This window comes from Trachypithecus francoisi, unplaced genomic scaffold (genome assembly GCF_009764315.1).
Source record: "Trachypithecus francoisi isolate TF-2019V2 unplaced genomic scaffold, Tfra_2.0 Lachesis_group3, whole genome shotgun sequence".
NCBI classification, from domain to species: domain Eukaryota; kingdom Metazoa; phylum Chordata; class Mammalia; order Primates; family Cercopithecidae; genus Trachypithecus; species Trachypithecus francoisi.
This window is the reverse complement of record NW_022681468.1, coordinates 10,571,062-10,586,106: the sequence shown is the minus strand read 5'-3', so window position 1 is coordinate 10,586,106 and position 15,045 is coordinate 10,571,062. Positions and strand designations below refer to the sequence as shown.

Genomic DNA, 15,045 nt, shown 5'->3' with positions numbered 1-15,045 from the left:
CTGTTGTCCAGCCAGGCGGACCCACAGACTCACCGCAGCAGAGCACCTACAGGAGGCCACGGAGGGTTAGTGACAGAGCAGAATCAGGCAGGGCACCTGGGCCGGGGGCAGCCCCAGCAAAGGGTCCTAGCGGGGATTGTAGAAGAGGTCCTTGGAGATCAGGGAGTATAGCAACATGGCTGCAGCACTATGAAATAAAATAAAATAAAATAAAAAAGGTTTGGAATAAAAGAATGGTTTAATAAACAAAAATAAACAAATGCCATGCCTTTTTTTGAAGGCGTCATTACTACAGCCATGATGGAGCAACACAGAAACATTCCCGTGATAGGAGGTTTCATGTAAAACCACAGCGACAGAATACGGCTGCATGTGACATACATAAGCAGCTGTGTCCAGGGATGGAACTCCAGCAGATTTTCCTATTAGTTTTAAATGCTCTTTTATGTAGGGTTTTTTTTGTTTTGTTTTGTTTTTTGAGATGGAGTCTTGCTCTGTCGCCCAGGCTGGAGTGCAGCAGTGCAATCTCAGCTCATTGCAAGCTCCGCCTCCGGGGTTTTAGCAATTCTCTCCGCTGAGCCCCCCGAGTAGCTGGGATTATAGGCACCTACCACCACGCCCAGATAATTTTTGTATTTTTAGTAGAGACAGGGCTTAATATTAGTTTTAAATGCTCTGTGCTGTAGTTTTGGGTTTTTATGTTTTTGTTTTTGTTTTGAGATGGAGTCTCACTCCGTCACCTAGGTTGGAGTGCAATGGTGGGATCTCAGCTCACTGCAACCTCTGCCTCCCGGTTCAAGTGATTCTCCTGCCTCAGCCCCCCAAGTAGCTGGGATTATAGGCACCCGCCATCATGCTCAGCTAATTTTTGTATTTTTGTAGAGGTGGGGTTTCACCATGTTGGCCAGGCTGGTCTTGAACTCCTGACCTCAGGTGATCCACCCACCTCGGCCTCCCAAAGTGCTGGGATTACAGGCGTGAGCCACTGCACTCAGCCTAGTTATCTTTTCTCTCTTTTTTTTTTTTTTTAAGAGAGAGATGTTATTTTTTTTAAGAGGAATGAGTGGTGTCGGGATGTCAGATGAAATTGCTTGTTTATTAAAACTGAAAACCCAATGTGGGGAAAGAAACAAAACACACTGAGCAGAAAAATTGAACCACGGCGAACAGGGAAAGTAGACCGAGAACAAAATAAGCTCCAAGGTCTCCAAGGGCGAGCAAAGCCAGGCTGGCAGGCCTCCTCCTCCCCTGCAGAAAGCAGGATGGATGAGGGGCTCTGCTTCTCCAGGCTCCCCCATGTCCCCCTAAAAATGTTTCCAGAACATTCCAGGCCCATAAAGTGTCCAAATGCTGGAAGGACCCACATGTATATGTCTGGGATTGAATCAAATCTTCTGACTCAGTTCTCTTTGGGAGTTCTGAGAATGGAAGTTACTTCCCAGAACCCCGTCCTCCCCCTACAGACAGCACTGGCCTTCTTTTCAGGGAAGAAAAGAAAAGGGACTCTTGGAAACCCTCCTGAGGGCCACACAGCTCCTGCTGTTGAGACTGATATGGTTTATGAGGCGCCACCGCCCCCTTCCGCCACCCCCTGCCTGCTGTAGCCTGAGGCTTACCTTCGTGACTGTCTGTAAACAGCATCCAGACTCAGTAATCACGTCAATCAGCTTTTAGAGGAAAACATTTATTCTGGGGAGGTGTCAGGGAAAGGATTCAGGAGATCTTGTTTCTTTCTAGCTCTGGCCTTGACATCGACTTGCTGGGTGGTCTGAGGGATTTCACTTATTTACACAGCAAATGTTGTTCAAGAGTTTAAGATGTGCAAAACTCAGCCACAGGCACCGTGCGGGGTGGGAAGATGAGCAAGGCAGGGTCGTCCTCTCGGAGTACAGCGAATGTGGTGGGACAGACGCACACACACTTTATGCACGCATGCACGCACACCATGCGCTCAGCTGCCACTGAGAGCAGATAGGAGATAAGGAGGCAGAGGGAGAACAGCCGCCCTCTGACTAAGGACAGAGCCCAGCTGTCTCAAGAGCTCTCCTGGATGGACAGACTGGTGGGGTCCCAGCAACACCCCCCATCTCTCCATCCAGCTGTGTAATGAATGACTGAAAACCTCAGCTGGCCTGTGAGCAGGAGAGCTGGCCAGGTGGAAGGGAATCCCTGACACCCTACAGCCCCTGATGTAGCTAAAACAGACCGGCCTCCTGGGCTGGTGCAGGAAGAACAGCTTACGTTCTCGAACACATTGACCACGTGCTCCATGCGTCTGACACACACGGACTCGTCTACTCTCCACAGCAGCCCTAGGAGACGGGGCTGTTTAAAATACCAATCCCCATTGTAGAGTTGAAAAAAATGAGGTGCAATGAGGTTAAATAACGAGCCCTAGAGAGGAGGACTCAATTCACAGTCAGCTTCCAGAGCCCATCGGCCTAACGGCCAGGCTGGCTTCCCGTCCATAACGCACGTTTCCAGCTAGAGATTTCCAGGCTGGGTTTCCCACACTTAGCCATTTACATTCACGTTCACAGTTTTTGCCATATCCACGTCACTGGTACAACTATTTCTTTAGTAGTGACTTACTTTTGAACTGTAACTTCATAGCACCAATTTAAATGGAAAATGAGTATCATGTATCATAAAAGAAAGATGATAACTGTAAAAAGTAAAAGCAATAGAATGTAAACAATGCTATTAAAGCCTGGGTAGATTCGGGGTCCAGCCAAGGCTCTGAGCCTGTTCGGTGTGTCAAAAGGGGAGATTACGCATATAGAAAGGTGTTGAAGATGCACGGACACCACGCTGAGACTTTCTTGTTGGCCTAATCAGGAGGAATGACTAAATGATTCCAGGTTATTTGCCAGCCAAACTACTTCCCTTGCTGGGAAATGCTTCCCAGCTCTAACATGCAGTCACAAAATACGGGACACAAGTTGACATCAGGAGGAAAACTATCTTTTCCTTCTCCACTTCTGAGTTCTTGGTTGGGGGCCCTGAAACAAAAAACAGATTAACAAGAGAAAAGTGAACAAATGAATGTAATGTAAGTTTAATGTGACATGGGAACCTTCATAAGGAAACGAAGTGATTAAGCCTGAGTGCCTTTTTATTTTTTTGAGACGGAGTCTCACTCTACCGCCCAGGCTGGAGTGCAGTGGTGAGATATGGCTCACTGCAGCCTCGATCACCCTGGGCTCAAGTGATCTTCCCACCTCAGCCTCCCAGGTAGTTAGGACTAGGACTACAGGTGTGCGCCACCACACCCACCTAATTTTTTTGTACTTTTTGTAGACTCAATCTTGCTGTGTTGGCCAGGCTGGTCTACTCCTGGGCTCAAGCGATCCACCTGCCTCAGCCTCCTGAAGTGCTGGGGTCACAGGCATGAACCACTGTGCCTGGCCTGAGTGTTTCCATTAGATGTGATGAAGAGTGGAGAATCATGGGATGTGGTAGGACCAGGAGGCAGGAGCGAAGTGTAGAGAAGTAAGGAAACAGCAAGGCCTGTTGGGGCTCCTCTCTATCCCCAGTGCTCGGAGGGGAGGGTGCCCCTTTCCTCTGGGTGTGGAGTCTGGTGACCTGCTTCAGGGAACAATCACAGAGTCCTTCCTGTACCTACTGTGTCTTGGATTCTTTCCACTTAATATATTCAACATGCGAAGCTGCCACATTTTGGGGTAGCGTACCCTGAATCTCATCATTGGCTACAAGGTTGGGGGCCCCACATGAGGCACACTTGGCCCCTGAGACAGTGACAGTATGTATTTCGCGGAGGCCACTGCTTCAAAAGCCCTAAGGTGTGGATTCCGGGGAAACCAAAACAGGCGGTCTCCAAGGCTCGAGTGGAATTGATTCCTGACAGCGCCAAGCCCACAGTGTCTGTATGAGTAAACGAAGAAAGTGTTTTTACAGTAAGTCTTCTTGGACAGAATTCTGAGGGAGAGAGAGAATGAGTGAATCAGAATGTTGGATGTTCCCTCTAAGGTGTCTGTTTTAAAAATCAGGGGAAAAACCCAGCAGCAGAGTCATCACCTGTCCCCAGCTCTGAGGGTCAGCGTCTGTGAGGGCCACGAGTCCACCCTCCCAGCTCTGTAGACAAGGAGACTGTGGTCCAGAGAGATGGAAATCCCACAGACAGCGGCCCACCTGGAGCACCCCCTCCCTGCCTGACTTTATATTCCCAGGATGCGTTCATCAGGGTCTCAGTAAAAAAAGAGAGGGCACATTCCAACTGGGTAATAGGAAGAGGATGTTAATGAAGCATTTCTTTACAGTGGTGTAGGTAGCATATTGGGGTTCTGTGAGGAGCAGGCAGCACCCTGGGTGCCTCAGTGCTGGTGCGACAAAGCCTTAGCACCCTCCCTCCCTCTCTCCCAATCAGACCCCTGATAAAAGCAGTGAACTCTGCTCCAGGCCAGGCCAGCATAAAGGCCCCCAAGAGAGGAGCCAACAACACTCCATCCTCCTTCTCATCCTCCCTCAGGCTCCTGCTGGGGCTCCCACTGGCCAAACCCAAAGAGAAGCCAGAAGGCAAAGAGCCCCATGGTACCCGTAGGGGCTCCCAAGGCAGGGGTCACAGAGGAGAAGCCAGGAGGTGACCTGGAGCAGGACACAGCAGCTCCCTGACAGGGATCCTCACCCACGGCATGCTTCTAGAGCAGATGGAGAAAACAGCTCGGTCGACTTAAGACTCCCAAATTCTCCCAGTTCCTTAACCCGCCTGCCCTCTGGACTTCAGGAGAAAGTTGAGAAGGAAAGCTCTCAACTTTGTTTTGAAAATGAAAGCAATGTTTACAGCCACTAGCAAGCAATTAGGATCCAGCTGGGCTGATGTGGCCAGATCTGGGGACACTCAGCCAGGTAGATGCACAACAGACCCATTAACGGAGGTCAGCGAGGAAACGCTGGACACATCCCCCATGACCAACCTGTGAGGACCTGAGTTATCTGTGCGGCAGTCACTGTCATGTAGAAATGGAAGCCGTACATGCAGGCTGAGGCCTCTCAGCTGGACATTTCAGCTTGAGTGAGCCCCAGGAGGACAGGGAAGTTTAGTCTTCATTCTTCTCCTCTGAATCACCAGGACATAATAATTTGTTAAATGCTTTTACAAATGAATGCTTTAGGCTGGGTATGGTGGTTCACGTCTGTAATCCCAGCACTTTGGGAGGCTGAGGCGGGTGGATCGTTTGAGGTCAGGAGTTCGAGACCAACCTGGTCAACATGGAAAAACCTCATCTCTACTAAAAATACAAAAATTAGCCAGGCGTGGTGGCAGGAATCTGTGATCCCAGCTACTCAGGAGGCTGAGACAGGAGAATCACTTGAACCCGGGAGGCAGAGGTTGCAGTGAGCCGAGATTATGCCATTGCACTCCAGCCTGGGTGACAGAGCGAGACTCTGTCTCAAAAAAAAAAAAAAAAAAATTAGTGCTTCAAACACATGACCTCTCACAACCGTTGAGTTTTCTCTCCATGAGCCCAAGAGGGCCTCTCAGAGAGGAAAACTCCTAGGTCTTCCTTTCCTCTGCAAACTCCCTGCTTTGAAGAATCAGAAGGACAGTGCTGCTCATTGCATCCTTTGCAAGTTCCAAACCCTGATCCCAGCTCTGCTTAGGGGTTCGTGCAAACCTTTTCCGGGTGTTAATTACCTCCCACTTCATTTCCTGTTTACCAACTCAGCTTTTTGTTTTAATGTGTTTGAATTCCCTGAACTGAATATTCTCTGATCTCCACCGCCCAACTGAATTAGGGGAGCTGGGCTTCTGGAAACCCAGGTGCCAGGTGTTGCAGAGTGGTTGAAAACCGAGATGTGGCAGATCTGTGGCTACATTCATGCACACACACACACACACATGCACATATGCACACACACACATGCACTCACACACTTGCACATGCATAGACCACAGCTTTCCACAGCCTTCCTAGACAGGGGTCACTTAGTATCCTGGAGAGAGTGTGAAGTCTGGAATGGAAAGAGAGGGGGTTAAGCCCCACCTCTAGCCATGGGACTGAGACAAGTCACCCCCACCCGTCTATGCCTCATTTCCTCCTCTCTGAGGCAAGCACAGAGCCCATGCCTCGCTCTCTGGATGGGAGTGGGGTGGAAACTTGAAGAGGGATAGAGACAGGGGTCATCAATGGAAGCCCCTTGTGGAAAAAAGGCCCTTTCAACCAGGGCACAGAGGAGGCCCTGGGCTGAGAACTTGACAGCACCTTGTATTGGTAACCAGCCCAAGGGACTGGAAATACTCAGCTGTGTCTGTCTCCCTCATTAGGCTCAAAGTCCCTCAAGACCCTGTCTCCATCACAGTGCTCCAGTCCAGACCCCTCCTCTGAGCTCCAGATCCTGCTGGACCCAACAGCCATTCCCATCCCCATCCACCTAGAATTCTTCAAAAAACCTCCCCTCTAACAGCTTCCAGTCTAAACACATGACCTTTCTCCTCTAAATCAGCTTTTGCAGGAGATAGAAGCCACGAAACCTGCCTCGCCCCTGTCCTCACCCCATCCATGTCCAATCGAGCACTAGCCATGTCAGGCATACCCTCTAAACTCCCCTGGAATCCAGCTTCTCAGCCTCCATCAGCCCAGGCCTAAGTTAATGGGCTAACTGGGCCCTGCTTCCACTCTACCCACTGCAATCCCGACTCCCTGAGCAGAGGCCAGGGCCTAATCCACATTCACACCAAGTGCCTTCCTGACTGAGATATCCTCCTGTATCCTCATCCTTCCACCCTGCTTAGTTCTGCTCACCCTCAGTGTTATCAGCAATATCCACTCGCCCTCGCAGGCGGTTTTGGGACCCCGTGTTCTATGCAGTCACAGAATCTTTTGCTTGATTTCACTGTACTTAGGTCAGTTTGCAGTTATTAAGTGAGCAATCAGCTTCTCCAATCAGTCTTCTCCAGTAGACTGTCAGCTCCTCGCCATTGTGTCCCTAGCACCGCTGTGTGGGAGCACTTCACAAATGTACATTGAGTCAGGGACTCAGCAGTCTCCACTTCTCCTCCCTGCTGGAGAATGCATGTATTTTGCAGTCCCCAGCCCCTGTGCCATCTAACCATCTTTTCTTCTCTGTTCAGCCCAGGTGTGGCCTCGCACACATCCCACTCTGAGTCCAAATGTTCTCTCCCTGGAAGACACCAATGTTTCTGTCTGTTCGTGAGGACTCCATGCCCACCACGGCCTCTTTCAGGTGAGTCAAGGGGATTCCTCAGTTCACTAGTTAGGGGTGAGGGGCAGACACCCTGGAGAACTCCCTGGAAAGCTCAACCCTCATGCCCTGGACAACAGTTGAAGGAATTAGTGATGTTAAAGCCCAAAGACAAAACCTCTCAAGTGTCCAAGTCCCTGTAGGCCTGTCAGGAGCAGAGGGAATGTTCTGTGGAACTAGAGGAAGAGGGGCTTTGGGAGGAGAAGGACACATTTCTGGTTGTCATAAGTGATCTATCCCAGAGGAACTTGGAAGTAAAGGTAAGAGAGTTAAACATTGAAGTCAATGCCCAGCAGATCAGACAGCAATGTGCCAGGTTGCCTTGGAGACAAAATATCTCCAACATATGGCTGACATCTGGTGGAAAATCAGAACACTCTAAAGAGAGAATTTAAGGGGAGGGGGAGGGAGACCTGAGCCAGAGTAGAAACAGAGGATAGGGAGATCTGTTCTGGGAGGCAGCATGTACAAGAAACAAGGCTGAGGGGTCCACTCCAACCTCTCCGTCTTGTGGCAGGTGTGGCCTATGATGAAAGTGAGCAGATGGCCATCTCAGCTGAGGCCACAGTGCACTGGACCTATAGTTTCCAATTCCGCACTCACCAGGTGTCTTTCTGACGATCCTATGGCTTCTCAGAGCCAGGGATGGGCCAGGATCCATCCCCTTGGCTATCAATTGTCTTGCTGAGAAATTAATAAGCAGCATCTGGTGCTATACTTTGGTCTCTAGTGAGTTAGCCCATGAGAGATGATTGATTCCCCAAGCCAGGGGTATGGAGAAAATGGGTTTTCTGTAGTTACAGTTGAGGCTTGGACCAAGGGGACTACCCAGGTCTTACCTTCAGAGGACTCTGGAAAGGAGACTGCAAGTTTTCATGGCTCAAGAATTCAGAGCCCAGTAGAGACAGTTTTTCTCTGTTCCAAGATGTCTGGGGCCTTGGTTGGAAGACTAAAAGGCTGGGAAACCAGGATCCACTGAAAGCTTAACTGGGGCCAGAGGATCCACTTTCAAGGTGGCAAGTTGATTCCCTGCTCTGTGGCTGCTTGAGTATCCTCACATGGCGGCTCACATCCTTCCAAGTAAGCAATGCAAGAGGCCAAGGAAGAAGCTGCAAAGCATGTTATGACCTAGCCTCAGAAATCACACACCATCCCCGCCACCTTTGGTAAGAAGTCCAGCCCACATCCAGGAGAAGAGGAAGCAGATTCCTCCTTTTGAAAGGAAGAATATCAAGTAATTTGAAAGTCATATGAAAGTCACCAGGCACCACAGGGATCTTTTCAGAGCATACTTCTTATACCAACACTGTAGTCCCTGAAGACTCAGGGGCAAAGCCTCACTTCCTTAGCACCCAGTGAAGACCATGCTTACTCCCTCACTCAGCCTCTTGCTACTTCTCACCTCTCTTGTCCAACATCTAGTGTCACTTTCCAGAACATACCAACGGCTTCCCCAGTTCTGTGCCTCTGCTCAGGCTGTTCCCCCTGCCTGGTCTGCTTGTCCTCCTTCTTATGCCCTGTCGAGATGCTTCTTATCCTCAAGACTCAGCTCTAGAGTCACCTCCAACCTTACCCACCTGCGCCTACCCCAAGTCTGTGTCCCACACCCCTCCTGCTCCCTCCAGGGCACCCTCCACACTCTGGGCCCCAGTTGTCAGGAGTCAGGCAGGGCAGGAACCAGGTGGTATCCTCTCTGTGTTTTTGCACTCAAGGCAGAGCTCAGCACAGAGCAGATGCTCAAAAAACATTGGAAGGTTAAAAGCATTGCTTTGCGGGTCCCCCAGTCTGGCTCCAGGATGCCAGCCAGCTGCTCCTAGAAGCAAAGGGAATTTTCCTGGGAAATCCCAGAGGTGATGATCAGTATCTCCTCACGACTTGTAGCTCAGCTCTTCCTCCATGAGCCTGTCTAGCAATGCACCTCCCAGAAAGAGCACCTTTTCCTTCTCTCACCCACACCACAGGGCGCTGGGAAAATGCCCAGTGAGTCTTGCCCTCTGGGTTGTGCTTTGGACTTTTAAGTGTGTCTTCACATCCACTCTTTGACTTGAATCTTGCAACAACCATGTAAAAAGAAATGCAAAGCGAGTCAGGATGAGAGCAATACCCCACTCCAAAGAAGGCAAAATAGAAGCCCAGAGAGGTCAAGCAGTTTGCCCAAGATCACACAGCTAGGATTGGAACCCAGGTCTGTCCAAGCCCCATGCCTCTGCTGAAGGTAGAAATGATTTACAGCAACAAGTCTAGAAAGGTACCTGCCCTGTAGTCTGTGAGTCTCGCCTAAGAATGAAAGAGGAGCCAGTAGGTTAAAGATGAGGTCACCAACAAACGGTGGTGTTGGAGTTTACCACTGGTTATTTTAATAGGTTTGCAAGAATAGTTAATTACTAATGTTTACTGAGCCAAGTGCAGTGCTTGGGGCATTTTGTACATTGTCTCAGATCCCCATCACAACCCTGAGAGGGAGATTTTTAAATTCCCATTTTACAGGTGAGGTCATTGTGGTTCAAGGACGTTAACTTACCCAATATCACACAGCTTATAAGTAAGGCAGCCAGGATGTGAACCCAGTAGGACTATCTGGCTCCAAAGTCCCCACCCTCCCTCATAATCTGCATCCTCCTATCCTCTTCAGTGCTTTGCTGATAGAAGATACAGAAATATGATGCCACCCCAGACCTTCCAAGAAGACAGGAACTAAGCAGATAGCCTGGCCATGGTCTCCAAGCCAGACTGGAATCTCCAGGTCTGGCATGATATCATTTTTCTCTTTTAATGAATTAACTCACCCACCACGGGACTTTGAGAGGCTGAAAGGTGACCAACTCCCTTGGGAGGGGCCCGGATGATAAGGAAGGAATGTGAATCCTCCCATCACAGAAGCTTCAAGGAGGTCAAGGATCCAAGACTTGAGATTGTTAGTGCTGTTGATGGATGCTGGCCAAGGAAATATCCCAGTGGAGCCTTGAGATGAAGAACATGAGGCCCCATTTAGATCCAAGGATCAGAGGGGGCTCTGTAAGACCCAGGGGAGTCAGGTGCGCCAAAGCGCTGGCCACAGAAAGCAGCCTGAGCTCCACTTCGACTTCTCCACATCCTGGCTGGTTGTCTTTAACCCCTGCCTCTTTCTGCACCAGTTTTCGTCCTTCCTTTGTGACCCTGAGGTGTAACAGCCTCTTTTCTACTTTCTTTCAGCGCCGACATGCTCAATGTCACCTTGCAATTGCCAACTCTTAACGGGACCTTTGCCCAGAGCAAATGCCCCCAAATAGAGTGGCTGAGCTGGCTCAACACCATCCAGGCCCCCTTCCTCTGGGTGCTGTTCGTGCTGGCCACCCTAGAGAACATCTTTGTCCTCAGCGTCTTCTGCCTGCACAAGAGCAGCTGCACGGTGGCAGAGATCTACCTGGGGAACCTGGCCGCAGCAGACCTGATCCTGGCCTGCGGGTTGCCCTTCTGGGCCATCACCATCTCCAACAACTTCGACTGGCTCTTTGGGGAGACGCTCTGCCGCGTGGTGAATGCCATTATCTCCATGAACCTGTACAGCAGCATCTGTTTCCTGATGCTGGTGAGCATCGACCGCTACCTGGCCCTGGTGAAAACCATGTCCATGGGCCGGATGCGCGGCGTGCGCTGGGCCAAGCTCTACAGCTTGGTGATCTGGGCATGCACACTGCTCCTGAGCTCACCCATGCTGGTGTTCCGGACCATGAAGGAGTACAGCGACGAGGGCCACAATGTCACTGCTTGCGTCATCAGCTACCCATCCCTCGTCTGGGAAGTGTTCACCAACACGCTCCTGAATGTCGTGGGCTTCCTGCTGCCCCTGAGCGTCATCACTTTCTGCACGATGCAGATCATGCAGGTGCTGCGGAACAATGAGATGCAGAAGTTCAAGGAGATCCAGACAGAGAGGAGGGCCACGGTGCTGGTCCTGGTTGTGTTGCTGCTTTTCGTCATCTGCTGGCTGCCCTTCCAGGTCAGCACCTTCCTGGACACGTTGCATCGCCTCGGCATCCTCTCCAGCTGCCAGGACGAGCACATCATCGATGTAATCACGCAGATCGCCTCCTTCATGGCCTACAGCAACAGCTGCCTCAACCCACTGGTGTACGTGATTGTGGGCAAGCGCTTCCGAAAGAAGTCTTGGGAGGTGTACCAGGGAGTGTGCCAGAAAGGGGGCTGTAGGTCAGAACCCATTCAGATGGAGAACTCCATGGGCACACTGCGGACCTCCATCTCGGTGGAACGCCAGATTCACAAACTGCAGGACTGGGCGGGGAGCAGACAGTGAGCACACGCCAGCAGGGCTGCTGTGAATTTGTGTTAAGGATTGAGGGACAGTTGCTTTTCAGCATGGACCCAGGAATGCCAAGGGGACATCTATGCATGACCTTGGGAAATGAGTTGGTGTCTCCAGTAAAACACAGGAGAATAATTCCTGCCCTGCCCAATTTTGCAGGGAGCATGGCTGTGAGGATGGGGTGAACTCATGCACAGCCTAGGACTCCATAAACACGACAGCATTACTGTTCTTATTTGCCGCCACACCTGAGCCAGCCTGCTCCTTCCCAGGAGTGGAGGGGGCCTGGGGACAGGGACAGGAGTGACTGAGCTTCCCTCCCACATGGTGTCCCTCCCTGCCCCAGCAAGACAACTTGGATCTCCAGCAGAACCGCCATCCAGCTTTGGTGCAAGGGCTGAGTGCACAAGTGAATTGTTGCCCTGGGTTTCTTTAATCCATTCAGCTAGAACTTTGGAGGACAATTTCTTACATTAATGAAGGTTAAGCCCTGAGGGGTCGCTGATAAGAACCTGGAGACCAGGATTCTGTGGCACCCTTCACTGATGGACAAGGTGGTCTGTGCCAAAGAAGAATCCAATAAGCACATATTGAGCACTTGCTGTATAAGCAATATTGAGCACTGGAGGCAAGAGGGAAGAAAGAGAAGGAGCCATCTCCATCTTGAAGGAATTCAAAGACTCGACTGGGAATGACTGGGCACTGCCACCACCAGAAAGTTGTTCGATGAGATGGTTGAGCAGGGTGCTGTGGGTGATATGGAGAGCAGAAGGGGGGAGCCCAAGGTTCCAGCTCAACCAATAACTATTGCACAACCACCTGTCCCTGCCTCAGTTCCCTCTTCTGTAACATGAAGTCGTTGTGAGGATTAAAGGCAGTAACAGGTATAAAAGTACTTTGAAAAGCAAAGGGTGCTATGTACATGTGAGGCATTATTATGCACATGTAACTGGGATATGTTTACTATAAGGAAAAGACACTGAGGTCTAGAAATAGCTCCGTGGAGCAGAATCAGTATTGGGAGCCGGTGGCAGTGTGAAGTACCAGTGTCTGGCACACAGTAGGTGCTCATTGGCTCCCTTCCACCTGTCCTCCCCACCACCCTGAGCCCCCGACTGCCACACACACATGAGCATTTGGGGAGAAGGCCATGTCTTCAAAGTTTGATTTGTGATGAGGCAGAGGAAGAAATTTCTAATCGGTCTTGCCCAGAGGATCACAGTGCTGAGACTCCCACCGCCAACCGGTACCTGGGGAGGGGGAGAGTGCAGGCCTGCTCAGGGACTGTTCCTCTCTCAGCAACCAAGGGATTGTTCCTGTCAATCAATGGTTTATTGGAAGGTATCCCAGTACAAGCCCTAGAAGAGTGTGAGTAGGAATGGCAATGGCATTCACCATCAGGAGTGCCAGGGCAGCACTCATTCACTTGATACATGAATATTTATTAGCTGGTTGGAGAGCTAGAACCTGGAGAACTAGAACCTGGAGGGCTAGAACCTGGAGAGGCTAGAACCTAGAGGGGCTAGAACCTAAAGAAGCTAAAATCTGGAAAGGCTATAACCTGGAGAGCTAGAACCTGGAGGGAAAGAACCTGGAAGACTAGAACCTAGAGAGGCTAGAACCTAGAGAAGCTAAAACCCGGAGAGCTAGAAACTGGAGGGCTAGAACCTGGAGAGCTGGAATCTAGACAGCTGGAACCTGGAGAGCTAGAACCTGAAGGGCTAGAACCTGAAGGGCTGGAATCTGGAGGGCTAGAATCTGGAGAGCTAGGATCTGGAGGGTTAGAACCTGGTGGGCTTGAACCTAGAAGGGCTAGAACCTGGTGGGCTAGAATGTAGAAGGGCTAGAACCTGGAAAGCTAGAACCTGGAGGGCTAGAATCTGGAAAGCTAGAATCTGGAGGGCTAGAACCTGAAGGGCTAGAACCTGGCGGACTAGAACCTGGCAGGCTAGAACCTGGCGGGCTAGAACCTGGCAGGCTAGAACCTGGTGGGCTAGAACCTAGACAGGCTAGAACCTGGAGGGAAAGAACCTGGAGGGTTAGAACCTGGAGAATGAGAAAAATTTACATGGCAAAGAGCCCATAAATCCTGACCAATTCAACTCTGAATTTTAAAGCAAAAGTGTTAAAAAATGATTCCCTCCTTACCCTCAACCCACTCTTTCTTCCCACCACCCACACCCCTCTGCCCCAATAAATACCTGGAGAAAGAAAACAGGTGAAAGAAGAAGTAAAAACCATTTAGTATTAGAATGAAGTCAAACTGTGCCATACATGATGAATGAAAAAAAAAAAAAAAAGAGGCTGTGTTTTGTCACACAGGGCAGTCATTCATCAGCAGAGCACGTGGATGGTCTGAGACTCTCTTAGAAGCAGAGCTCTATCCCAATGGCCATGTGGGGATCCACACCTGGTCTGAGGGGCAACTGAGTCTGCGGGAGAAGAGCTGCCCTGTGCATGGTGTAGATGCCCTGATAAAGAACATCTCCCCTGTGAAAGACTCAAAGAGCTGTTATGTTGTAAACAGGAAGCATTTCACATCCGAATGAGAAAATGGATGAATCATGTAAACATGTGTCTTTTCTGTACTGCATAATAAATGGATGAGGTTTTTGCATAGCTCTAGCATTTGTTACAACTCCCAAAACCTCTGAGTTTGGTCCCTGGGACACTGCCTTGCACACTCAGAAGCCTTTGGGAAGGGGTGCTATTTATTTCTGCTCAACCTGTTAACAGGCTTCTGGCATGTAGATCAGTGGTCTCCAAGCTTCTGGGATTGTATATTCCTATAGGAAAAAAAGAATTGATTATGCATACCCAATATGTATACTTATTAATATGTATGAAGATGTGCATTCTAAAATATAATCAACCAGTAGAAATTTAAGAAAGAAGATGTAAAAAAAATATTAACAGTGCTTGAATATTTCCTTCCATCTTACATTTCTGCAGGAGTAACTCATTACCAAGTTCCCACCAGGTGCATGTGAGACTCTCATGAGGCCCCAGAATCATAGGCACAGCAGCGATTCAATCATTTATTCCTGCAGTATAGACTTACTGAGTGCCTACCACTTGACTTTCCCTTCAAATCAGGAGTATCCTCTACAATATCCTGATGAAAGCCACTTGTTTCATACTCCCAGTGATGAGGAACTCATTATCCATTCCACTTTGGGATCCCTTCATTATTCATGTATTCATTCCTTCACTCATTTATTAAACAAAACTTGTCTAGTCTGTCTCCATAAATGCCCCTCGTCCATCCACACATCCATCCATCCATGCCAGAAACCTGGGGCTCATCATTCAGTGTACTCTCTCCTTCATGCCTTCCATCTAGTGGGTCAGCACCTCTTTTACTTTTTTTTTAACTTTTATTTTGAGTTCAGGGGTACAAGTGCAGGTTTGTTACATAGGTAAACTTGGGTCATGGGGGTTTGTTGTACAGATTACTTCATCACCCAAGCATTAAGCCTAATATCCATTAGTTATTTTTCCTGCTCCTCTCTCTCTTC

The 15,045-nt window shown here is 49.6% G+C and overlaps 1 protein-coding gene across 5 annotated transcripts in view; it reads left to right on the top strand.

Annotated features, from left to right (window-relative positions):
• LOC117071446 (B1 bradykinin receptor) overlaps nucleotides 1–15,045 on the top strand; it is a 59,084-nt gene that overhangs the window by 24,164 nt on the left and 19,875 nt on the right. For 2 of the 5 annotated variants that reach the window (XM_033191423.1, XM_033191421.1), the window contains 2 exons: nucleotides 7,094–7,206; nucleotides 10,417–14,146. In XM_033191423.1, coding sequence (XP_033047314.1) covers nucleotides 7,133–7,206; nucleotides 10,417–11,518 — 1,176 coding nt within the window. In that variant the 5' untranslated portion in view covers nucleotides 7,094–7,132 and the 3' untranslated portion in view covers nucleotides 11,519–14,146. Of the gene's footprint in view, nucleotides 1–7,093; nucleotides 7,207–10,416; nucleotides 14,147–15,045 lie in introns of those variants that run through there. The other 3 variants (XR_004432300.1, XM_033191422.1, XM_033191425.1) reach the window with 3 other exon arrangements.